The 26,145-nt window shown below is 41.2% G+C and overlaps 2 protein-coding genes across 4 annotated transcripts in view; one reads left to right on the top strand and one right to left on the bottom strand.

Annotated features, from left to right (window-relative positions):
- The window catches only part of rars1 (arginyl-tRNA synthetase 1), a 40,475-nt gene extending 23,888 nt beyond the window's left edge, over positions 1 to 16,587 (top strand). For both annotated transcript variants that reach the window (XM_046040532.1, XM_046040531.1), the window contains exons 13-15: positions 7,995 to 8,167; positions 12,189 to 12,436; positions 16,260 to 16,587. In XM_046040532.1, the coding sequence (XP_045896488.1) occupies positions 7,995 to 8,167; positions 12,189 to 12,436; positions 16,260 to 16,369 (531 nt within the window). In that variant the 3' untranslated portion in view covers positions 16,370 to 16,587. The remainder of the gene's footprint in view (positions 1 to 7,994; positions 8,168 to 12,188; positions 12,437 to 16,259) is intronic.
- Positions 16,588 to 24,264: 7,677 nt separating this feature from the next.
- The window catches only part of si:dkeyp-23e4.3 (rho GTPase-activating protein 7), a 40,582-nt gene continuing 38,701 nt past the window's right edge, over positions 24,265 to 26,145 (bottom strand). For both annotated transcript variants that reach the window (XM_046040387.1, XM_046040388.1), the window contains exon 17: positions 24,265 to 25,937. In XM_046040387.1, the coding sequence (XP_045896343.1) occupies positions 25,829 to 25,937 (109 nt within the window). In that variant the 3' untranslated portion in view covers positions 24,265 to 25,828. The remainder of the gene's footprint in view (positions 25,938 to 26,145) is intronic.

The following is a 26,145-nucleotide window of genomic DNA, read 5'->3' as shown; positions in this document are numbered from 1 at the left end:
GCGGCCAAGTACAGGGATATCCTGGACGAAAACCTTTTCCAGAGTGCTCTGGACCTCAGACTGGGCCGAAGGTTTACCTTCCAACAAGACAATGACCCTAAGCACACCGCTAAAATAACGAAGGAGTGGCTTCACAACAACTCCGTGGCTGTTCTTGAATGGCCCAGCCAGAGCCCTGACTTAAACCCAATTGAGCATCTCTGGAGAGACCTGAAAATGGCTGTCCACCAACGTTTACCATCCAACCTGACGGAACTGGAGAGGATCTGCAAGGAGGAATGGCAGAGGATACCCAAATCCAGATGTGAAAAACTTGTTGCATCTTTCCCAAAACGACTCATGGCTGTATTAGATCAAAAGGGTGCTTCTACTAAATACTGAGCAAAGGGTCTGAATACTTATGTAGAAATTTTTGCAAATTTATTAAAAAAGAAAAACTGAAATATCAAATGGTCATTTCTGTTTTTTTCTGTCAAGATGGGGTGCTGAGTGTACATTACTGAGAAATAAAATGAACTTTTTTGATTTTTGGAAAATGGCTGCAATGAAACAAAGAGTGAAAAATTTAAAGGGGTCTGAATACTTTCCGTACCCACTGTACAAGGGCAGAGTATGACATGAAACCCACACCTGAGCTTTTACTTTTGAACATCATAAAGAAGAAAGTTGCCCTCTGCTGTAGGACAGGTTTGCTGTCTCATAAACTGAAAGAGAAAGGTGACATTAATAAAAGGCAAAGACGAGGTAAATGTAGGACTGCGGAGTAGAGTGGATTGATTGCTTCAAGTGGCTTTGGATTTATTTGTCCATATTTTAGGTATATTAGTATCTGAGAGTTCTGCCTCCATGTCGGTACAATGGACGTGAGTTTCATTTGTGATCATAAAATCAACACTGCTTCCAGTTACTCTAGATAATCCACAGAAACAGTTCTGATGTGGATTATCTAGAGTAACAGGAGAAATTGGGCACAAATGTTATTTCTTAAGAATAGTAGTTGGACAAATTAATCAGAACTCAAGGTCCATGTTCTCTACTCAGCTACATCCAATGGCAACTGAGCAAACTCTTGTTTGTTTGTGAAGCTCTGGAAAAAGCTAGTGAGTAAAGATTAATTTCTAAAACATTGATTATGGAAAGAGATGTTAATTTTGTTTGTATCATTAAATTTAATTCTCCTCTATTGTATTGGCAGAAATCTCAGAGACCAATAAAACTAAATCCATCCGCATGGGTGCTGTTTGGGTGGACCGACCCTTTCAGCAAGAAGCAGACAGCAACAGAAGGTCAAAGAACGCAGTGAAGATGGCATTAAGTTGTAGGTAGCAGTAGCCTTTAAAGAGGAAACGCATAAACAACATTTCATACCTGAAATCCACACTAGAAGCGTTCAATCCAACCTGACTTTGTCCCCGGGTTTCCTGTCTTGTCTTTAAAAGTAGGCTTCATGAGTAAACATGACGAGAACAGCAAGCTCCAACACTTTGGTCCCGAGTAAAATATCTATTTGACAAATTGGTTGGTTTGGCTACAATCAACTTAAATCATTTTGACAGAATATTTCACATTATTTTAGCCTCTATAAGAATCATTTATATCAGCGCTTCGTGACAAACGTTTAATCTTTAATAAGTAGCCATTTAGTCAGAGGGATACAGCCCAGTGAGCAGCTCATTATTTCCGCTTTGCGCCCGGCTTTGGATTCACCCTGAATGACGAGGCTTATTTTACTGTAATGACCGTCTCACTCTACAGTAGCCATTTATTCTCCTCGCTCTCATCCTGCACGAACTGAGCCAAACTCTTTCTGATCTCATCCGGAGGCGACAACGGCTGAAATATGAAACGACGCCACCAGAATTTTTTTCTTCTCATCTGCCGAGCTCTGAGGATGGGTCCGACTGTGCGGTCTCTCGATTTTTCTCTTCCTCCAATCCATTTTTCCTGATGCTCCTCTTTTTTTTTTCCTGCCTGTATTTTGTGTGAGCTTGAACCTCCTCGTGTCTGCAGCTACACTGATGCTTTTATTGTTTTTGTTTTTTAATGCTTAAAGCACGTCTGTCTCTGTCAGATTTGTGTGTTTTTAGTTCAAAGGAGAAAATCAGACAGACTTGGAAATGGATAATACTTGTCAGAGACCACTTTTACACCTGGTATTAAAATGTGATTTTGTATCTGGATAATAAACGATCTGATCTGATTTAATCCTCATTGAGATCAGATCTCTGTCCTCCACATCAAAACCTGTGGGTGAGTAAATTAAGGTGACACCAGACTCCCTTTAAAAAATTATATTGTTTTGTTAGGGGAAACTTTGTGAAACACTACAACAACTTCATAGTCTGTCCACTCATTTAAATTCTGTAAATTCAGCCATTTAATACATGAAATTACTCCTTATATTTGTCTAGGTGTGTAAGCTACTCTGTGACTAGATAAATGATATCCCTCGTTAACAGCAGAGCAGCTGCACAGATGAGTGTAACGCACACCATCGCACACACGGTCTGCTTTAATTTTTCATGCAGCTCTGTTGAATAACGCATATTTTGGTGGTTTCATAGCACAGAACAGACTCATAATCAGTCTGTAGAGGCGCGTCTCTTTGCGCCTTCTCACTTGCTGTGTTTTATGTTAGCTTCAAACAAATATCTGCGGGCTATAATGGTGTGTATGGATTGTGGTTACACCTACCAAAGAGCCAACATGCCTTTTCCTTTCCTGATAACGTGTCCGGATATAGATCGCATTTTAATATCAGGTGTAAATAGGGTTAGAGTGATTATCACTTGAGCCAATAGCACTGAATTGTATGTAAGAATACTTTTTTAGATTAAACATTAGGGGATCATTAGCTACAGGCCATGGACGTCTGTACCACATTTTATGGCAATCCATTCAGTATTTGTCGAGTTCAGTCTGGACCAAAGAAACAGCATGGCCCTCCCCAGAGCCTCGCTGCTACTCTGGCTAAAAATAGTGGTCTTTACATACATAAATTACAAGAGTGGTGAAGGCTCTGAAAATGTTTTTAACACTTTTGTACTTTCTCTTTTGTTGCACTAGCGTTTCAGCTGAAATTCCTTCCAGCCTGGTGTCTGTTTTTTCCTTCTGACAGTTAGCTTATGGAATCATCTGTCACAAACTTTTGTAGTGTCTGAGATTTCAGTAGGGAAGCCTTGGTGAGTGTGTGTTGTATATTCTCAGCAGCGCCCTTACTCACTCACACAAATTACCAAAGCTCATCTGCTGCGATCCCCCTGCTACAACACAAGTGCTTCATCACTTGTTGTTTTGCAGCTCAACTGGACCTTGTTAAAGGAAGTGCATGTTTCTTGTTTAGGAATTCAAAGTGTTATTTTTCACCTCCTGACCTTCGATTGTTCCAGACACTCTCTGGATTCAACCCAGAAAACATTCGTTGACGAGGTTTTTTTCCTTCATCCCCAGGTTAGCTGTTTTTTTGCCTTTGCTTCACACAGCAAACTCTGACTTTTCTGTTGTTTCTGTCTGAAGAAGTCCTTTGGATAAGGGACGAAACGTCTTCCAGTATCTTCAACCAAGTCCAGTTGCCCTTCATTTTAACCTTCGTTGGATGACTTTTCTGTTAATTTGAATGTTTGTAACTTCTGCTGAGGTGTTTTGTATGTGAAATTAAACTTGCAGGGGGATAAAAAAAGAGGGATAAACAACAGAACCTGACATGATTAAAGGCGGATTATGCCATATTGGAGAAATCCAATACCATGACGAACGACACAGCGAGTAATGTAACTAACATTGTGGGTTAGCAAACTCAGTACAGCTGCTGCTGCCAAGCTAATGTGCATAGAGGACCAGGCGATCCCAGAGCAGCGCACCAGCTCCAGACAGGGATCCTCACAACTCTCCTCCTACTATTGCTAACATCACAACAACAGCATGTCTTGGTGAACTAGAAAGTGAGCTGAATGTCCGTGGGCAAGTCATTTAACGTTATCTGACACACACATCATGGCTGGAATAGTGGTGTGTCTGGTTGGGCCCCAGCCACTTTGTTTGTTTCCCGCCTACAAACACCAGGGGCCTCATGTATAAAAGACTGCGCAGCTTTCATACTGAAAGATGGCGTACTAACAGAATTTGAAAAGTATGTACGCACAGAAATATCCTGCGCACCTTTCCTTTATACATCCCAATCAATACCTGTCCGCTCCCGCTGCTAACAGCCGACTGCCAGCTGACTACTTGTATTTGTGGCACGGTTCAGCCAGGTTGGTCTGTCTAATGCTGGAGTTCAGCACACAGATCCAAGAGCACGACTCCAGGGAATCTAATCGAAGGATTATCCAGTCATCATCATGGGCCAGGAAATCTTCATGGACACTCTCTAATCCTTCCACTGACGTTGTTCTCTGCAGTGCCATTGCGCAGCCACGCACGAGTGTCACACAGTTTTTATACGCTTACAGCAGTCAGTGGTCTCCCCCACCCTGGGAGATCATTTGAAGATTGAGGTTTGACAGGTGAAACTGTTTAATGTTGGTTTTGTTATGTTTGGCTGCATTATGTGGATGATGAGGATGGAGAATAGCAATTGTGCGAGAGCTGTCCTTGGTTTTATTTGCAGACATTTTTAATTTACACAGTCCATATGTGCAGGTGGTGAAGATGTGCCAGGTGAGTCGAGGTGAGAAGGCAGATCTGTTTATGCGCCTCAGCGCGCCTGACAGCACAGTCTTGTTCACTGCAGCGAATTTACACACGAAAACTAAACTGAAAACTAAATATGCACAGAGGATATTATTTAAAAACTACAGACGCTCTCTTCTGCAATTCTTTAATGCTATTTCATGTTATCCCGGATTTTTACGAGGATGATTATTCCATCTGTTAGCCAAGTTAAAGTCTCCGAAGCTAAACTCACCTCTAATATCGGGGAAATGCTTTATCCTGGCTTTAGGCTGGCAGGTCCACAACTGACAATGAGTGTTCATGGCAACACTCCGGCCCTCTCCCTGCGCTCTGCCGGGCTGCTGAAAGATTTAGCATTGATTTAAAATCTGAGTTGGCACTTGGCTTATTTTATTTCTTTTATAATTGAAAGGTGCTGTATGGAATAGTTATAGCTCACTAGCGCGAGCACAAATAGCACTGCTGGTTTGAATGTTTAAATGATCACATGTGATATGAAGTGAAATTAAATATGAGAGAGCCATCATCATCTATTCCTCTAAGATTAAATTTTATTTTGATTTTAAACCACTACATACATGATTAAACATAATTAGGTTTTTGATTGACTGCTTCACTGAGATATGCACAGTAACTGGAGTGGAAACACTATTTTGAAACATTTCAGTTTTGGCACTTTGGAGTTTACTGACAGAGCCAGACAAAAGTTTACAGAAGTTCCGCACATTCTCACCTCAAGTTCATTTTTATACATCCCACGCGTGCGTGAAAACCAGGGTAAGAAACCTTTTTGTGCGTAGGCAGTGTTTATACACGAGGCCCCTGATTATTTCAGCGCACACACAGAACGGGCAGCTAGCGGACCATGGCGAGATTTGTATAGGATTAGAATCGCACACCCCGCCCTAAGTATTATCTGGAGCGCTTGGTGCGGTGTAAACAGTCAGTGACTTCCAGTTGAACTGCAATGATTTTAATGCTGCGAAGGTTTTAGGAAACCAGAGCCAACACAGTTTCCCTGCAGGCTCTTCTGGCCCGGCGCTCGGCTCTCTGTCTGGGTCGGTGCCCACGTCTACCATCTGCTAACCCTGTCTCATTATAACAAACCCCAACCCTAGCCTCCATGAACCTCAGCCTGCACCGCTGACACTGCTGCAGCTAAGATCCCCATTCTTCAGTTGTGGTGTATCATGCCGCTCTGTTCTTTACTCCTGTTTGAGTGTGTGTGTGTGTGTCCCATACGTTTGTGCTCTTTCCTGCTATAGCTTGTCATTGGGGCTTTCAACAAGAGTTGCCATGATTAGTCGATTATCCAGATATAGATAGATAGATGATCTCTGTATCAGTGAGCCACACTATGGTCATTTTTATTAGGATCAACACACACTCTGTAGCTTATTTTGAGTCCCACAAGCCCCAAATCACTCAGCAGGGGCCGTATTACAGAAAGTTCCTGTCTTAAGTTAAGACAGGAAGGATTTTTCCCAATTTGGTATTACAGAAGCAAATCCTAACTAACTTTACGAATCCTATCTTATCTTACTTAATCTTGTCTTATCTCAGGTTAGAAAATCCTAAATACTCAATCCAACGTTGGTTATCGACTTTTATGTCTGTTACCCAGCAACCGATGCCACTTTTCTCATCTCGCTGAGTTAAACTGCTGTTGAGCGGTAGTTTTTTTATGAAACAAACAAAAAATGAACAATGGAGCAGAAACAACAACTATCATTGAACTTAAGTCAGATGATTTGGAGGTGTTGGTAACCTCCCTCGAGAGATCAATATTTACGCTTAACTCGGGAGATTAAAGAGAGAGAGTGGGCTAAAACCGGGGACACAGTCACTGCCGCATATCCGGCATCCAGCAGAGCGTTGATGCTGTTAAAAAGAAAATAAGTCAATTTGATTAATACAAAGAGAAAGGCAGCCGTTGTGTCCTGAGAGCAGAGGAAAACTGGTAGTGGCTCCTCCACTGACCGGTAGAAACCTGTTCTCTTCTTGAGAAAGTTAATGAAGGTAAGAAAATAAATAAATAAATAATGTAAGAAAGGCTGAGGTCTAACAACATTATGTATTTATGTGTTTCTTGAATTTAACGATCTCCCTCTATCAAAGACTTGCATTAGGATGGGCTACTTTTGGTACATCAAGCATGTAACATAATAACGAGACATTATATAGCGTTACATCGCCTAACGCCTTTCTACTAACGAGTGTTTTGTCATCACACACATGGTAGATTTAAGTCCCACCTGTTGACATTTTATTGATTTTTGTAAAGGCAATCAAAGAGCAACCATGTGGATTAAATGAGTTATTAAGAACTACCTGGTGGAAAAGTAAAAGTTAGGACAGCTCAACAGTTGTTTAGGATTTTGTGAAATTAGGATGCTTCTGTAATGCACTTTTCCTATCTTAAGCTAGGAAAGGAACATTGATTTAGGAGCTTTTAATCTGTAATGGCCTCCTTTCTTATTACCGTGGTTACCAAGCAGTTAGGGTAGGATCTACACGTTAGGAAGTTTCTGTAATACGGCCCCAGAGCACAAAATGTGTTTAACCAACGCTAAAAATAGTCATCAAATACACTATTTCCCTCCTGATTAAGTGACTTTTGCTCAAACCTACAGCATCCAGTTGTTTTAGGAAATTACTAAAAATGAAACTGTATATTTATGAGCTGAACTAATTGATTAGAAGCACTGGTCTCCATGATGTAATGCATAGCATGAAAAGGGATAATCCAAAACAAAACATCCCTGTCATCTCATGTCATGCCATGTCCTTCCGTCGTGTCATATTATGTCTTTTACTGTTGTGTCACGTCCTCTCCTTAACTATATAACTAACCTGCCCATTTATTTCCTTTTAGGCTGTGTGCTGTCTTGCTATTCTTTGCCATGTCATTTCCTCAGTCTGTTATACTCGCTCGCTTAACAGGACGCTTTTTATTTTCCAGTTAAATCACAAGATTTTCTGCATAGTCCCTCTCCCCTCTCTGTTCACTCCCTGTGGTACGAGATCTGTCACACGCAGATTCAAGGGAAAGCTTTCACTTAATAAGTCAATTTAATCTTTGCCTGAGGTTACTAAATTAGATTCATTATTTGGATAAAATTCAACCCACTGGTTTTACTGTTAGAAGCATAAGGTGAAGTACTGCTTACAGTAATTACAAGCTGATAAAAGCCACAGAGTTATCAGAATATTAAATGCCTTAAAGAGGCGTTGATGGGACAGATAGTCAACTCCATACTTTTTAATAAGTCTGAGATATTAAATGAAACTTTACCTGTGCTGAAATTGTCTTTCTGCAGGTCCTGACCCCAGAGGAGCTGACCAAAGCCCAGAGGTCCGTCGCTTTTGGGTGCGTTAAATACGCCGACCTCTGCCACAACCGCATCAACGACTACGTCTTCTCATTTGACAAGATGCTGGATGACCGGGGCAACACGGCGGCGTACCTCCTCTACGCCTTCACCCGCATCAAGTGAGGGGTCACTCGAATGTTCCCGTTAGAACTGAAGTGTAACTTCTGCTTCTGCTCTCTTGCAAAAGTTCAGCACTAAACCTCTGAAGCATTCATCTTTTCCAGAAAATACATTTTGTAAGCTGAGGATCGGTGTGAATTTAACCTTTTTAAAAGCTAAAAGAAACATGGAAGCAGCATATCGTCTCACCCGGGAGTATTTCACAAAGGAGCAGACGGAGCTGAAACATGCAGCTTGTTGAGTGCTGCTTGATTGTTGCTTTTAGCCGAGCGAGAGGTGTTGCTCTAGGGATGACAAAGGTTGTCAGCCAGTTATGGGTCGAACTCTTAGAACAGGAGAAGAATATCTCTACTGCTTTTGGATGGATGAGCGTTCATGGTCTTATTGCAAGGTACAAGGTTGTTTATTAGTCATTATATAGCACAAGGCTGCATAACAAAATGAAATTTGTAGTTCCTTCATACTACACACACAACATATAATTAAGTGTAGGCCTATATTAAAATAGGGTAACATATAAAATAAACAATACACTTAAGCAATTGCTTGCGACAGGCCTTGGTATACGCTCATTATATCACAGTTAAGGGGCGTTGTTTGAGAAGCGAACGGCCTGCAATATAATAAGCGTTTTTATAAAACGGTTACCAAGGAGGGCAAAAATAAAGTAGGCTAACAGACGCACTACAATTTGACTTTATTTCATCAACAGACTTCTTTACGAATACAAAAAGTAGTCCCACCAGGCGGCCGGTAGGCCACATAGCGAATGACGGTTGCTAGGCAACATAAATCAAAGGGTAGAATAATTAGAAGTATTTATTTATATCTATTTGCACGTTGCTGTTTGTTGTGCAGCCACTAAAAAACTGTCCAGCGTCAGGAGATTCACATTGGTAACTTGATCCTGTGTGCCGGCAGCTAGCAGTGCATAAAATAACACTTTAATATTATACCTACCATAAAGGGAGGAATTGCGTCTCTCTTTGAGCAACAGTCTTTGAACAGGCTATTGAAACTTAAACAAAGCTTAGCAAAGCTAACGTTACTCACCTGTCCAGCAGAAACAGGGCAACCTCAGCATCGGTTTTCATTCCTTTCTATTCTCGTAGATTTATCCAGCATTGAAACCCCTCACAGATGTGATTAACACGTGTCTTCCTCTCGCCTGGTCATATGACTTGTTTCACAGTTCCTCAGACTTTTCCCCCTCTGGCTGTTTCTCAGTCATCTTCTCAGCTATAGAGTCCCGTAAGAAGTCCTGACCTGACGTGAAAATACTGGCATCTGCTGATAGACTTAGCACCAACTCGGCACGAACATATGATCTTTAGATGTCCTCTTTTTGTATTAGACAACCGGCCCAACTCCTCCAGAGAGCCCGAAGTGTGCAGTACATTTTCATACCGGGAACACACCGACAAAACTTGAAACAACTGGGGAAAGTTCACAACTCATTACGCGCGGGCAATCACCTCCACTTGCCTTTCTTTTCTGCGCCGCTGCGCTCCCACAGTATACTCACCAAATCCAACAGCCATTAAATTAAAGCTGTTGCCACAGTGAACCTTCATGGTCCTGCTAGTCGAGACCTTTAGTCCTGCTTTTTTGCTGTGGTATCGCAGTAACTCTGGAGTTTTAAGGTATTTGATTACTGAATTTAAAACTTCATAAATATAGTGACACAATATACTTGGTGCTACACAGTAACATGACTCACTTGCTCAGTTTCAAACCCCAGCTGGTCACTTTGGGATGCTGAAAGTATCTTGAAAGTTAAATTGTAGTTCCTCAGTCTCATGCCCTCTTCTCCACTCTGTCCTGTCAGAGAACCTCCTACTAGTACCACTATACCTTCATTACCCATATCAGATCAGCCTGGCTGGCTCTGTGGGAGCCTGTGGCAAGGGATTAGTCTTTTGGGTATTTCCAGTCAGCAAGACCCAATTTCTCCTCGCCCCTTATCCCCTGCATCGAGTGACCATCTCCTGGCTGCAGAGTGCTGTGTTGATCTCCCTCCACTTCAGTTTCCCTGGAGGTGTCTGACTTGGGGTGGCAGAGTGCCCGGCAAAGATTGATCCTCTCTTTTTTTCAGCGGCGGGGGGGTGGGCAGTTTTGCCTGAGAGCATTCGATGTTCCTGCGTTCAGTCAATAGAGCACTCACTGGTGGCAGCTGCTCCCCCCCACTGTGGGTGTTCAAGTGTCACAAGACAAGAAAAAATACAGAAAAAAAGACGGCAGCCACTTGTTTCCACATGCTCAGACTGTGCACTAAACACATTTCTTTTGCCAGACACTGCTGCTGCAAGTAATGACTTCTGTTATCGATGAGCTGATGACTCTTTCCCCAATTAAATATTTAGGAAATAGTGATAACTACGTAAGCTACGTTTTGTAATTTGGTACTGACTATAATGAAATTGAAGTTGTGTTGACTTTAAGAGCAATTTTAGATTTCTGTTTCATCTAATTGTGTTTATTGTGTGTGTGTGTGTATATTGAGTATGTAATAATTTAGTATTTTTATATTTTTTTATCCTTCATGTATCAATGTAAACTTAATTTGTCACATAATTTAGAATTGAATGCCTGTCTTTAGATAAACACAACCTGCAAGTAAAAAACTCGAGGTGACACTGGTTTAGCAATCCATTAGATTAATTCATTGGAAGTGTACCAATTAAACACTGTCGCTATTTTACCTACATTTATAAAGTAAAGTAAAGCAGAGACGAACAACACGGGAAGTCATAATCAGGTGCTGATGTGTGAGGAAGAAACGGAGAAACCTCTGCCAACCAGTTTCCTGGGGAAACCCTGTACACTCATATAGAGCTAGACTAATTGTATTAGAAGTGTCCTCCTCCAATACATATCAGAAATACTTTATTGATATCTAAATAAAATCATAGTCATAATTAAAGGGATCCTTATCAAAATGGATTTCTTTTTCTTATTTGCTTGTGTTAAAAAGTTGCTTGTTTTGTTTGATCAACATAATTTACAATTAACAAAGAAAAGCAGCAAATCATTTGTGTGTGCATCTCTGTTTAAATATGTTGCTGAGCTGCCTTTCTGACTTAAAATGCATTTTGTTGCATCAACCTTAGATTTTGTAACACAACCAAGTTTCTCTTCACGAGTTTTATGTTTTATGTCAGCATCTTTGCCATCACGAAGATGCTGACATAAAAGGCAGCCGTGTCACAGCCTCGGTTCTCTTTTCCCTCGTACAAAAGGAACAGACTCGTGTTGGTAAATACTGGAAAGGTCCTGCAGTGCACCGCGCCTTGATCCACGTCTTTCTGCTTGTTATGCTATGTCAAGAAAAGTAAAGTTGCTTTTAACATCGTTTGTTTTTAGTTTTATGATTTGTCTCTATGCTAACATTACAGCACTTTATAGCAGGGTAATAATAGACTAAATAAAGCTTAAAAACTGCGGTATTTGTTTCACAATATTTAATATAATAATATCTCTCAAGAAATTTCCAAAGAAGTTCAGTAATTAAACAAATTTTCAATGTAACAAACATAAATCATTACTACTTAGAAAAAAAGACAGCCTACTCATACCTCCATTTGAATTTAAAATCATTAAAGTCTAATATTACAAATGTACTGTTGTTGTTATTTGACCATCATTCCCTTGTTACAGCCGTAAAGAATGTGATCTATGTTTTTGTGGCATTTATTTAAGGTTACCTATATGTTGTCTGTAGAGGTGGGATATATCATAATATTTGGTTCTGATCCAGTGCAAGTTACACCAAGCCCAGAGTCACTGATATCAGTACCTTCTGTTATTAAAAGCTGTAGCTAACATCATGAAGATGAACTAGTTGTTGTTGACTATCTTGGCAAAGATATCAAGATAAATAAAGACTGAGGCTCTCCTAGTTGAAAAAAATAGTGGTATTATTATAATGACTGTAAGTCTACGTGTTGAAAGGTGTACAGGCTGTTACAGGACAAAACTTACAGGAACATCGTTATTAATGGTCTTATTGATTTCCTCCAGGTCCATAGCTCGTCTGGCCAACATCGATGAGGCCACACTGAAGAAAGCGGCAGAGACCTCGGAGGTCCTCCTGGACCACGAGAAGGAGTGGAAGCTGGGGAAGTGCATCCTCCGCTTCCCAGAGATCCTGCAGAAGATCCTGGACGACCTGCTGCTGCACACGCTCTGCGACTACCTGTACGAGCTCGCCACCACCTTTACAGAGTTCTACGATAGCTGCTACTGCGTGGAGAAGAACAGACAGACAGGTATGGTGGGCGGAGGATAAGATACGTTTGAAAATGCTTCTCGGGAGATGGTATTTTCTACGCAGAGGGGTCGGGGTCAGTTTTTGCACAGCGCCGTGGCACTCGAAGGGATTTAGGGTCTTGCTCAAGGATGCTTAAAAATAGGTACTCTACCGGTGTAGCATTGTACTTCTTGTAGCGCTATTTCTAAAGTGTAAAAAGAAAACAAAAGAGCAGACATTCTTCAATTATTTGCTCTCATTGGCAGTCAGCCATTTAACAGGAAGTTTCACTCTGAGAGGGTTTTCATTAAAAGCCATCTGTTAGCCCTGCACTCATTCCTGTTAGCGCCTTATCCCTGCGGTGCGCTGGAGTGCTAGCACTTCAGGCTTAGAGCTGTTTAATTATGTTAATTCTCAGTTAGCGCAGTGGCAATAACCCCAGCTGGAGGTTATTATTTTATGTAATTTTGCTTTGGTAGGGTATATACAGTTCAGACTGATGGGAAGTGTGTGTGTGAGAGAGAGAGAGAGAGAATGGGCCAGATTTAAAGTCACAGAATATGAAATGAGGCTTTTACTTGGTTTCATTAGAGATTATTGGATTGATAAATTGTACAATTGGGCTGGACAATAAAACAATAACAATTGTTATCGCGCTTTAATTTCTTTCAATAACAATATAAAAAATACATGTTTGATTTTACTCACTTGAATCTTACAGAAATTAGACAACATTACATAATTTTTTATAAAGATGTTTATTTTGTTGAGGAAAAAGGACTGAAAAAAGCTTTAACTTGTTTTTACTCATGCATATTTGTTGTCAAAGATTTTATCAATAGTTTTTAACGTTCTACCTCACTACTGTAGCTTATTGTGTTTAATCAAATTATCACACAGCGTAAACTGCTACAGAGATGTTTTGGATATTTTAACACCCAGGGATGGAGTTTACATAGGGGTTGGGTATCATTTCAATTTTATCTATTTTGATTCTCTTTATTAAATCTGGTTCTTATGGAATCTCTTTTCTGATTCCAACCTCTTCACCACACACATCCTCTTCCTCCTTGCTCATCTTCCCCTTCATGGTTAAAGAAAAAAGAAGTCTCCGTACTAGAGGGGCGTCTCTGGGGACATCATTCGTTTCCCTTCAGTATAAAAGGTGAACGTCAGCTCACCTGTGTTTTGTACCTGAGACGTTGCTACCGTAGCGTTAGCTGTATCTGGGGCGTCATTGTACCTGGGAGAGCGCGAGATGTTGAACACGGCGCGTTCCTTCAGAATTACGCTTCGTCATGTTGGAGCTGCTTCCTTCCTTGCACCAAACTTCCTTACTGCAGCTGTTTTTTCTTGCTGTGTCGTTCTCTTTTTTTCAGTGAAGCTAAGCCAAACTTTGCTGAGGTCCGCCACGGTCCAGGACTGGAAACAGAAGGACTCTCTTCTTCATGTTTTGTTGATGTACAAATGACGTGACATTAGGTCGGCGTTGCAGATCCTGTCAGATAAGCAGAATCCAAACGCATGCGTCTTGGAAATTTGTTAATGGTTCCAACTTGAAAGCAGTTTTCATTACCTTAATTTTAAATTCTGCATTTCAAACAGCTTTTAGGTGGTTTTTTTTAAACACTGACATGAGATGTGCATTTCTTGCAGCAGCTGACTGACTGAGTAGCTCAAATTAGGGCTGGGCGATACGGCCAAAAATGATATCACGATAAAAACATTTCATATCATTTGATATCGATAATTGTCACAATATATGTCAAATCATTATTTCTGTCAAGGTTGAAAGGCTGATTTTTGCTCCTTAGTGAAACCAAACAGTGGATCACTTCACAAAACTGAGGTGGAACAATCAAAACTAAAGTGTTTAAACCACATAATTAACCCTCTGGTTTCTTCAATTCAGCAAATATGATGGTAAATCTTTATTCAGTCCCTTTTCCTCAATAAAATAAATATTTTAATAGAAAAATTAAGTGCTAAATTTGCTCGTGATTCAAATGAATTAAACCAAATATTTATTGACGATATATTTATTATATTTTTATTGAGGAAAAATTATAGCTCAAAGTGACGCAGACTAACTTCTGTCAGACTTTAGATGTAATATCAATTACTCTTAGACAGAGAGCAACCAGGAGCTACTTTGTGCCTGATGATATGTGAATATGTGGATTCAGAACAGTCATCATGTAATCGCAGGTAAAAGTAGCTGCACCTGAAATTTCCCTGCAGGTGTCTAAACAGAAATGTCTTCTTTGCCCTTTCTTTTATCCTTTCGGTCTCATCAGCTTCACTTCAGCATCAGCAGCACTATCGTCGTCCTGTGCCGTTTGATGCGTCTGCTTGTTTGTGAAAATTACAGACAAATTTTGCTGTCTATCAATGACCATCGACGTCCACGCCCCCATAACGACCTGTCTGTTTAATGCACCCTCTGCTGCTCGTTACGGACTTAATTTTTATTGGATTTCTGCTCCGTGTAGCAATTTGGCCTGATGGGGTGGACGTACATGGATGTTGCGTGTTGATGGTCCAGGTCATTGATTTTCATTTGATGGTGTGGTGTGGGCTGCCGCTGTATGATGGTAACATCATTAAATGTGCCACCTGACCTTTTCTTGTTTGTTGGTATCATTCTCTGCTTCACCTCTGACTCTGCTTCCCGCTGTTTCCCATCTCTCTAACCTGCTCAACTTGTTTTTTTTCTCTCTTGCTCTCAGGTTTTTTCTCTTCATCCCCTTCACCTCGGCTCTTCTCATCCTTTGTTCTTCCTCTCATTTTCTTTTCTACTTTTTGCATTTTGTTTTCTATCTTGAGTACACGTACAGTCCCACTAGTATCCCAGTTGTAATGCTTCTCATCTTTGATTTATAAAGATGGAATAATCCTACGGATCTCTATATAAATTATACACATCAGTTTGACAAGTTCAAGCCCGGCATCAATTCATTTTTTGTCTACTTTTGATTCAAGTCCTTTTCAATGTAAGAGGAGAATGAGTGAAACTGTGACTCCTGAAACTGATGTGATGCATCCACTCAAGAGAAGTCACTACAAAACACTCTGCATGTAGTAAGTTATCACGGTAATGTGTAGCGTCTAGTGTAGTGTAACATGCTAACAGACTCATTTTAGCTTTCTACATAGCAACATGCCAAAAACTTAACTTCCATTCATGACGGGACACAAACTAATGATTGTCAGCTACTCTACTTTGTCGGTAATGCTAATAAAGGATGCTAAAACCCCTACTTCACATAAACTTGCTGACAGGCTAATATTTAGCCGTTTAATTGTATGAAAGAACTTTTTAACTTAAAAAAACAAGGTTCCGCTAAACAAATATTAGTTTCTCAGACATTTCTCCAGTTTTACCTAAAAGACTAATTGAAATGAAACCATGTGAGAAGTTTAGAGTAGAGATGTTTGCCAACAACTCCTCTGAACATGTGAAGTGTCCCCAGTTAGACACAGATTTTTTGCAAGGGGTCACAAACCAAACGGGTTGGAAACCACTGGTTTAACAATGTGTTGTGCACAATCATATCCTTAATCCAATGAGAATGCTTTGTACTTTGCTTTTAGCTGATAAGAAAGTGATAAGAAATAAAAACATTTGTTGCACCAGAGCTTTGCATATTTACTGGTAGTTCTATGTAAAATCAGACGTTGAGCACCCCCATATCGCCAAAATGGCACGATCCTTGTTTCGCTGCAAAGCTTCGACTGTGAGATTGACAGGCGAATCAGGCTCCGCCCATCGAAGCTTCGACTATTTGGGGTCAGCCCTAGAAGGAATAAATAAAAAATAATCTTTCTGTTTCTCTCTCCAGGTGAGGTGGTAAAGATCAACATGTGGAGGATGCTGCTCTGTGAAGCCACAGCCGCCATCATGGCCAAGGGCTTTGACATCCTGGGCATCAACCCTGTGGAGAGGATGTGATGTCACAGGATGTGATGTCATATTGAGCCACCCATCGGTGTATCTAAGTTGAGATAAAAAAAATCGTGAGTCTTTCATTCACATCACAGCCAAAACTCAACTGAACTTCCACAAATTTCCACAAAGTTATTGTATCCATTCTGAGAGGAAGAAAATTACATTTACATCTCATGTGAAGTTTTCTTTTTTTTTATTAAATAAACAATATGAAACCAAAACATCACCCAGTCTGCTGTCAATCATTTCCACATTGTGGATGAAATGACTTATCATCATTACTGTAAACCAATTGTCATATTTAAAATTAGATGTGTGAACAAAAAGATGGACGAGAAAAGCCTCGACTGAAAGGCACTTGCTGCTCTTTTTCGACCACAGCAGCGCATTAGTTGGTGAAGCTGCTGGTGTTCTCTTTGACGTAGTGTAGAGCGCTCTGAGAGGTCGGAAATACCGACCATTTACCATTTAGGACCTACTGTCCTCAGGGCCTCTCAGATCTGGGGCTGTATCTCTTCTCACCACTAGAAGTCCTAGTAGTCCTTCTAAATGGCACTTAAAATCTAAAAGATCATCTTATGATGCTTACCCATTGGTGGTACCAGCTCAACTTGCCTCAACTTGCCTCGACTTACCTCAACTCGACTCGCTTTTGGATTTTTTTGGATTTTTTCACACACTTCTTTCTTTTCACACTTATATTTAGAGCATTATATGATGATATTTAAATTATATTAGGCTGTATATTAACTTATTGGGAGAAAACTGGTAGTTCTATGTAAAATTGAACATTGAGCACCCCTATATCACCAAAATGGTATGATCCTCGTTTCTTTACACCTCTGTGAAGATTTGACTGTCAGATTGGCAGTCGAATCAGGCTCCTCCTTTCAAAGCATTGAATCTTTGACTGTTCTATTATTTATCATTAAACGCCATCTTCATGTAGATACTGATTACCTTTATTTTCTTTTTTTACTTGGCACTGCAAACAACATTTTTCCATCGCTAGAGTTTACGGCAATTATTTTCAATAACGATTAACCTGCCGATCATTTTCACGATTAATCAACTAATCGTTCGGTCTATTAAATGTTAGAATGCAGGGAAATTTCCCATCACAGTTTATGTCATCAGATGACTGAATGTCCAAAACTCAAAGATATTCAGTTTGTTATCACATAAGACAAATAAAACAATCACTAGCCAATCACTCACAATTGTAAATTAAAAAATTACATTAACAATTAATGTATTATTAAAACGTATTGTTAAGTGATGGTGTTATTAATAATAATAATATAATTTAGATTTGTTGGGCAGTTGACTGGATTTTTATTAACTCCCTCGATCTGCTTTGGAAAGATTATTATTGTTGTATTTTTCCAAAACACTGACTGCAATTCGCAACACCTGCAGCAGCCGTCAATTTAGGACTCGTAAGTTTTTGGTATGTTATGCCCTGTGGTCATAGCACTTATTTTTAGGAATGTCTCACACTAAGAAGTTTCTTTAAGCCTGAAAATGTTTTGTGTACATTGATGCATGTTGGCTTCTAGTTTCCATGGATCCATTTCAGCTGTGTTTCTTTGCTTCTGCATCGGGACACCCACTGTGCAAACAAATGGGTTTTACTGAAATGAATGAGGAGGTAGCGGCGTGTTGTTTTTGATGCAGTGCAGTAATGTTGTTGTCAACACGGCCTGAGAATGCCTGGAAGATTGTCTCATTTGCTACCAAAAACGTCAGCCATCAGAGTAACTTGTAAAGAAAAAAAAAAATCTACACAATTGAGCTTAAAGCATCAGCCTGGGAGAATAACTTTGCATTCAAACTCTTCACAGCACCCCCCCCCCCCCCCCCCCCCCCCCCCCCGGACTTTAGATGTATAGAAAGTCAAATTTAACTTGAGCTGCTTTTTACATAACGACAATTACAGTCTTTTCCTTCCGTGACTCGTGTGAGTAAGTGGGCTTTGTTTGCAGAAAGTCAAAGTGCCAGGCAAACAAACCAATTTGATGAAGTTAATTATACATCACACACACTCCGAGGCAGCCTGGAAGCATGTAATTGTAATGTCTGCCTGTACCCACCACACAGTTGTGCACTTCCATAGATACAAAAGTTGGATGTCTCCAGGAATCGCCACAAGTCTCATACAATAGTTGTTGAAAGAGTTTTTAAGCCGTGCCGAGAGGAAGACACATGCCTGTGACCCTTCTTTGAAACTTTGGAAATATCTACTCTCCTCTCCTTTGGTTTTTCCGCATCATCCCATATGTCCCAGGACTATTTTTCTGATCATAGTGCCTTCTCAGGCAATAATTCCCACAGCAGCTTCATGAAAGATTCATTAAGCTTTCACAGTTGCTGGGTTTTTTTTGTTTTTTTTTCCTTCTTTTTTTTTTCTTGAGCCGAGCTGCTGTTGAAGGACAGTGTTAAAGGTGTTTTGACAGTCGCTCCAGGAGGAGAAAGCCTGCCACGCCGCTTCAATAACACCTGCGGAAGCAATAACGTTTCTCCGCCTCAGTGGGATAGACGGATCTCATCACCCGGTGGCCTCAGCTGATATTTATTCCCTTTCTCTTGTGTCTCGCGGTGGATTAGAGAGGCAGGATGGTGACGGGGAGGTTGCCTCTGTTAAGGCCCGAGTGGTTTAAGAAAAAAAAAAAGCTGCCTGTGGAGACGGAAGGAGCGGCATCCTCCCTGCTGAAGAAGACGCCTCTCATTCAGCATTCAGAAGAAGCTTTGGGGCTTCCTGGTGGTGCAGCTGGGAGGTGCAAACCAGAGGTGAAGGTAAACATGGATGTTACAATCTTTATGTCCTAGTATTTAAAGCTGCACTAATCAACATTTTCAGATTCACAATGGATCAGACAACTTTGTTTAATGTCAAATATGTCTCTCACTGTGATGAACCCACTGATAATTATTACCAGCTCTGCAGAGCCCCGTTTTAGCTTCTTTTAGCTCATAGTTTTGGTTTTATTCACTGTATGACTGAGTGTTTTTCCAGCTGCATGAGACAGCTGTCGTTAGTAGATAATCTCTAAAAGCCGACTGTAGCAGCAGCAGACAGACACAGAGACGAGCTGGTGAACATAGTGGAGCACTTAGCAGCTAATGACCCAGATATTTCCCCTTAGGAGTTGGTGGAGACCAAAAACGGAGCTTGAAGAGAGTGAATACTGGACCAGATGATACTTTGTCTTTAAGCAGGAGATGCGGGGGATAGTTCAGCTTGTTTTAATGTTTCTCTGAACCCTACTGGCCAAAAGTGATAAATGCAGCCTTAAGTGGAAGTATACAATAAATGCCACATTAGAAAATGTTTTCTTTTACTTTTCCAGTTTTTCCATTTAAGCAGGTTTGCTCCTTTTTTACTCCTCTATGCCTATACTTACAATACAAGCTGTAGTGGCTGGTTGCTTTGAATATTCAAATGATAAATTCAACATGTGTTAAGCTATTACAATATCTTACAATTTCTTATTTTCATATCTTCCTGTCTTCTGTCTATCCTTTTGACCTCAAGTTCATCTCACTGAAACTCCCCTCTTTGTTTTACACACCACTGGGCCTAAACATGATAGAGGCCATATTCTGGACTGAACTCAGTTGCCCCAATCAGTCGCCCCGTGGTTCAACGACCACGCTCGCTCACGGGGGCCGAGCTAGACTCTCAGCACAGTGGGGGCGGAGCTTCATCATGGGGCCCACCTGCTACAAAGTCATTTAAACCAAGTTTACATGACCCCGGACTCACTCCGAAAGTCCACTGAGTCCGTCTGCTTCGCTGCTGCCGGAGCAGCCATTCTACTAAATGTTTGTGCTCACACCAGAAGCGCTGCAGCGCATCCCAGAAGTGTCCCAGCGTCAAGCAGCACAGAGCAGATGAACTGGGCTGGAAGTCAGACACAGAAACGGCACAGGATCCGGTCAATTTTCAAAATAAAATACCCGGTACAGACTTCCGATCGTATATAAACAATAAACACAGTTAAATCAGACAAAAAAAACAATTTAACTGCATAGCCTATTTAATCATAGTGGAAGCAAGCACTAATCATCAAATCAACAAAATCTTGCTGTGGACTTTGACGCCGTAAATAAACCACCGCGCAGTCTACGTCTGTCCCTCAGAATTCCCATAATGCGCAAGGGGGAAGGGAGTTGTGAAGTACAAATGTTACTTTATGATTTATGTTTATTAAAACGTGTTACTACTTAGAATCTAGTGTTTTTTGTTGGTAATTGTCATTCTTGTAGTGGTTTACCATTGAAACCATGAGTGAAGAGACTGTTTCATTTGATAAAAACTGCTGAATTTTGCCAGCACAGCAGAGCTGGTTGCTGTGTTATTTTTTGTCCGTGTCCACATCAACAGAGCTAAATTTTACGGCCCACGAACAGGGCCCCCTACCGGGGCCCTGGGGTGGACGCACCCACGCGATCCCTGCCTATGCTCGCTCCCTGCTCGCTCCCTAAAGAGAGACGTACGTAAAGCAGAGCGCAAATGGAAGGCCTGAAAACTTTCATGTTTACCATGAGTACATGAAGGCCTTCATTAAGACATAAAGTGGTGCAGTTAATGATGCACGAGCAAATTACTTTTCCTCCCTGATCTCTCAGAATGCCCATAACTCAAAAGTAAACACTAGACAGGGTGGTTGGTGCTCCCCCTAACGCTAACTTGCTTGCATCACCCGAAAATATTTTTTGCCGAAAATCTGATCCCAGACTGCTAGCATTTGGTCCCACAACTGATCTGTTCCAGAGCCTTACAGGGGGCAGCACGTGTAAAATGCAAATTCATGTCTGAAACTAGTATTGCATCACCCTATCCATGCTACACACCTCTGTGAAGCCAGGAGGCTCAGCTAACTTAGACGCTCAAACTAACCATTTTTATCCACACCAAACACACATCAAACACCAAGAATCTAAATAAGCTTATATCACAACATAAATCGCTCTGTGAGCACTGTACATGGCTGCGGTATAAGCATCTAGTTATCTCTAATCACAACGTATCCTCATGTCCAACCTCTCAAACCAAAGCTGATCTCCCCCTGAGATCATGAGGGTATTTCCTTGAGTATACTAACATGCAGTACGCTGCGTACACTGTGTACTTACTTGCATAGTGCGTTAATTTTGACAGGGTAGGGTTGTCTCAAATCTAACAGTGCTGTTGTGCACTATCCGGAAATGACTATCGCAATGTACTCGCAATGCGCCTGCGGAGCTCCAAAATAACAGCCAGGCTTTATCACCCAAAATAAAATGCTCAGAATCGGGTTTATTGCCAAGTTTTAACATAGTAAGTAATTTGCTTTGGTATATTGGTGCATAAATAAGAATTATATAAAATTAAAGCAATAGAAAGAAAGTATTCTAACCGCAACTATACACTAACAATGTAATGTATAATATAATAATAATAAAAATAAAGTAACGACAGTCCCCTTTTCGTACGATTTCTGTTGTTTTGCTTTTCAAGCCAAGAATGTTCTGTACATCACAAGCAAGATGCCTCTTGATTTGATTTAAATTAGTCAAAATGTAATGAATAACAGCAGTACGAACATTAAAACTATCCTACAGCTGTGGTTTCCTCTGCCTTTGTTGCTGGAGTCAGCTGCTGCTTTGGCTGCAGAGGTCTGTGTTACCGTAGGACCAGAGGGCTCTGTGAGCGTGATGGGCAGGCCGGCTCGTTCCCCCGGCAGTAGTTGCAGGCACCATTTCTCAACACCAAAAACGTTTGAGCACATTTTTGATTCACCATCAATTTTTGTAAAACTGCCAGTATTCGACATCTACACAGTTGATTTCTCGCCTCAAAACTTCTCAGAAGTGGGTTTATTAATGAAATAGTGTATGTAACTTGTAAAAGACGTTCTGTTGTTGGCCTCTCGCTCTCTGCTGCTTCTCCCGTGTTGTTGGTCCCGCCCACTTCTGCTGCGTAGCTAAAATGGCGGTTGTTGAGGGTGAGAAGTGTCCAGCGTTGCACACTGAACTTTTTGGCCGTTATGAGTGCACCATCCGGTACTCAAGAAAATAAATTTTTCTTTATTGCACTCCCTAAGACTATGCCTACTGTTGGCTGTCGTAAATAGCTCCCTGACTACTGGCTCCGCTTGTCTTGAAATTGCTCTGCTCGAACCTGTCCTTAAAAAAAACAAAACAATGTTAAACGGAAGATTGTCAGCTCGATCAAAGCATCGATGTCAAAGTGTCCTTGGGCATTTATCATTCCATTTATATGCTCTCTCACTAATATCATCCGCAAATATAAAGTCCAGTTCCACTGTTACACCGATGACACACAGCTCTATATCCCAATCAGACCCGGTGTCCACTTTTATACACCTGCGAAGGGTCTACGTGCGTAGCTACGCCGTAGGCTAAGCACGTAGCCAGGCATTTATACTTATGCCTCGGCGTGTCCATCACTCTGCAAGTACACCTCCAAACGCTAGTTGTCAGTAGTGCTACAGCGTCCATTGTGTTGACTTTTGCCGGCCGAGCAGGCTAACATCCTTTTGCGCTCCGCTAACGTGAATGGGGGTAAAATTGTAAATGTATGGCTGGTATAGCCTTTTCAAATGTTATTGACCGAATGCATCACATTCGGGTTGTGTGTGGTTGTATGTCAAATATATTGATCCACTAGTAAAAGTTACTTCAAAGCACGGGATACTTCCTGCCGGCTCGGAGGCATTGCGAGGCTACCCAGCCAACCAATCACAGTGCTTACGGTCTGAGTCGTCCCGACATGTAGTTACATTTTTGAGGAGGTGCATGTCAGGCGACGGCGTAGCCCTCTACCCAACGCAAAAGTAGAAATTACACTTAACATTGCAAACCTTCACAAATGTGACCATATCACCCCAGTTTTAGCGTCCTTGCACTTGCTGCCAGGTTCTTTTAGGAATGATTTTAAGATTATTTTAAGGCCAGGCATGGGCTGGCCCCTTGCTGTATCTCTGAGCTTGAATCCCCCTATGAGCCAGGACGCAGACTGAGATCCTCTGGTAGAGCGGTGCTAGCTATTTCTAGGTCTAGGCTAAAAAATAAAGGGAACAGGGCCTTTGCTGTCAGGGCCCCTATACACACTGCAAGTCTGATCTCCTCTAGTAGACACTTCCAGAGTCTATCCCCGATTTATCTCCCTTCTTAAGAAACTTTTTGACAAAAAAGCTATTATCATATTGACCTCTTCATGTTTTTACGTTGATTGTTGTAAACCACTATGTAAGGCCTATTGTTTTTCTTTTTTCTCATTTTCTTTTGACTTATTTGTTTTACATTTGTTGTTGTAAAGCACTTTGTTACCTATATTAAAAGGTGCTATACAAAGAAAGTTATAATTACTGTATATGAAAGCAACAGACTTGAACAGAAATGTAAGGTGCCTGCAGCCACTTATGTGCTTCTGTTATTTATAATTTGCATAAATTAGTCCTCTTTTTAAAATCCTGTTTAGACCAGGGCATGATGTCCTCTCCACGAGAAGTATTTTTACATCACATTTCGTTGCTCGGCATCTGTCTCTTGCTCTGAGTGCCTCTGCACTGAGTGTTTATCAGTGATTCAACTATCTGATCTTAGAGATGAATCAATGTGATATGTAAATGAGCTATATGCAAATTAGATGCAAGTGGGTGTTGTGAGCTTGAGAAAAGGAAAGAGGTGAGAGTCTGGAGTTTTTTGGAAGTCTGCAGCGCGATCACACTGCCAGGCTTATTAATCTCTTGTGCTTCAGTGGCGCAGTGTGGTACCTCATCTTCACACTGCCTGCTGTTTCCCCCCACCTTCCTCTGAAATTACAGTCAGTAATCTGTTTGGCACTTAGACGAGTCACAGAGGAGAGTAAAAAAACAACAGGAAACAGATTCAGAGAGAAATAAACATTTTAATTAGGTGTTTGGCACTGATGAATTTAGATTTCACACGCACGCGAACAAGATAACATTTTCCAAAAGCTCAAAATTAAATAAGAGATTTGTATTTAGATATGCATTAAGTTAAATATGGAGTTTGAGTGAATTGATTTTGTAGACATTTACTGTACATGCACACACCTGCCCTACTTCACAACAGTGACACTTTGAAGTATGTAGGACAAGCAGACTTTGAAAGTAAAGTAACACTCAAGCGCCACATGAAATAAGACTGTACAAGCACAGAGATTCGTGGACATCATGCTCTTGACAGACCAGAATAAATACAAATGTTAAAAAATTCAGGAGGTTGGGGGGGTGTGTTGTCTGGTTGGATAACCGTCACAGTGCCGGGAAGCACACAAAAGGCTTGTCTCCGTCACCGCCATGTGGCGAGGCCTGTTGCGCTTCAGAGTCACGCAACTGTGGTGTCGTCCTGTGGAGAGGTAGATAGCGCTCGTCTTTGAACTGTCTCGCGTGTGTCCCTTTATAGAACAGGCCACAGTAAAAAGTTGTGCTAATTCCTCGTCACAGCTGGATCCAGCTGCTTTTGAGGTGAAACGGTTTCAGATGATTTGAAAAGAAAATGTCTCAGTTCAGATCATCTGGCTTTGGCACATTGATAATTCAGATTTTACCCAAATAATCAAGTGTCTCTTTCTGCTTTGAACAGCTACAGGTGAAGCAGCTCTCCCTGTTGCAAATTTGTTTTTGTTTCTCCCAGAATCTGTCATCGGGGCATCAGACTCGAGAGAACATCCCATCATCAAGTGGCTGCATTGTTTCCAGGTTTTCTCCTGTAGCCGTTTCCACTGAAGCCAATTGTCTGGTGGCTAAAAGTCTGTTTCCTGATGTTTTCTCTCCTTGTTTCCTGTGTTCGCCCAGGCAGCTGCCATTCGATCCCCTGCCCCCTTCTCTTGCTACAGGAAAGCATTTGATGGCGAACGTTGACTCTTTCATCTAAAAATTTGTGAATCTTGTTTGCATGGTAACATATTTTAAGGCAAAACAAATTAAAAGTGTCAGTTCCTGATGAAAATGTCACCATGCTGTCCACTTGCTCGATCTCTGCCTTTTTCCTCAGTTGGAAGTCAAACCAGACCTCAGCTTTTCATCCTCTCATCAAAACGTCCTTTGTCAAAGCTCGTCTCGCATTTTTTTGCGAACTTGAGTGTGAAGCGTAACAGAGGCAGCAGGGTGCGAATGGGGTGCTGTTGGCATTCTGCAAGGTCACTGACAAAAAAGCGAACTCATACAGCACCTCAAAAAGAAGCCAGAGAGAAACAAGTGGTTTAGGGAAGCCGTCACAGGTCACCTTCCCTGCTTGCTGTGCTCTGGGCCACGAGTTTCACTTTTAAAACTTGTAAAAATGATGCTGTAGTTTCCTTTATTCCCAGCCTTCTGCCATGAGGTGGGAATGGAATTCAACCAGACTAGAAGTTGAGGGGTGAGTATGCCGGATTAGTGCAACATCTCTAAATCATCCCAAGTGGTCAGCTTCCGCTTGTGCATTCACTCATATCTTCGTCTCTTTGTGGTCTGCTCTAAAGGTGTCCCTGATCGCCAGGAGACCAGAGGCCAGAAGATATCCGCTCACTTTGCTGTGCCACTCCCGTGACCGGCCCCTGGAAGATAAAACAGATAAGGTCAGATAAGACTCCATCTTTTTTATTTGTATAGATGCTCATGAAAGACTAAACTTTTGAGAAGCTGCAACTCAATACCTTGTTAAAAACATTTCCCATTCACATGGTTTGAGGAGGACAGTGTTTTCCATATGGTAATTGTGTATCTTGTAAAGACATTCAGCCCCATTAAGAGGACATCCACATG

The sequence above is a fragment of the Micropterus dolomieu genome, linkage group LG23 (genome assembly GCF_021292245.1).
Source record: "Micropterus dolomieu isolate WLL.071019.BEF.003 ecotype Adirondacks linkage group LG23, ASM2129224v1, whole genome shotgun sequence".
NCBI classification, from domain to species: Eukaryota; Metazoa; Chordata; class Actinopteri; order Centrarchiformes; family Centrarchidae; genus Micropterus; species Micropterus dolomieu.
The sequence above is the reverse complement of the archived record's forward strand: the minus strand, read 5'-3'. Positions and strand labels throughout refer to the sequence as shown.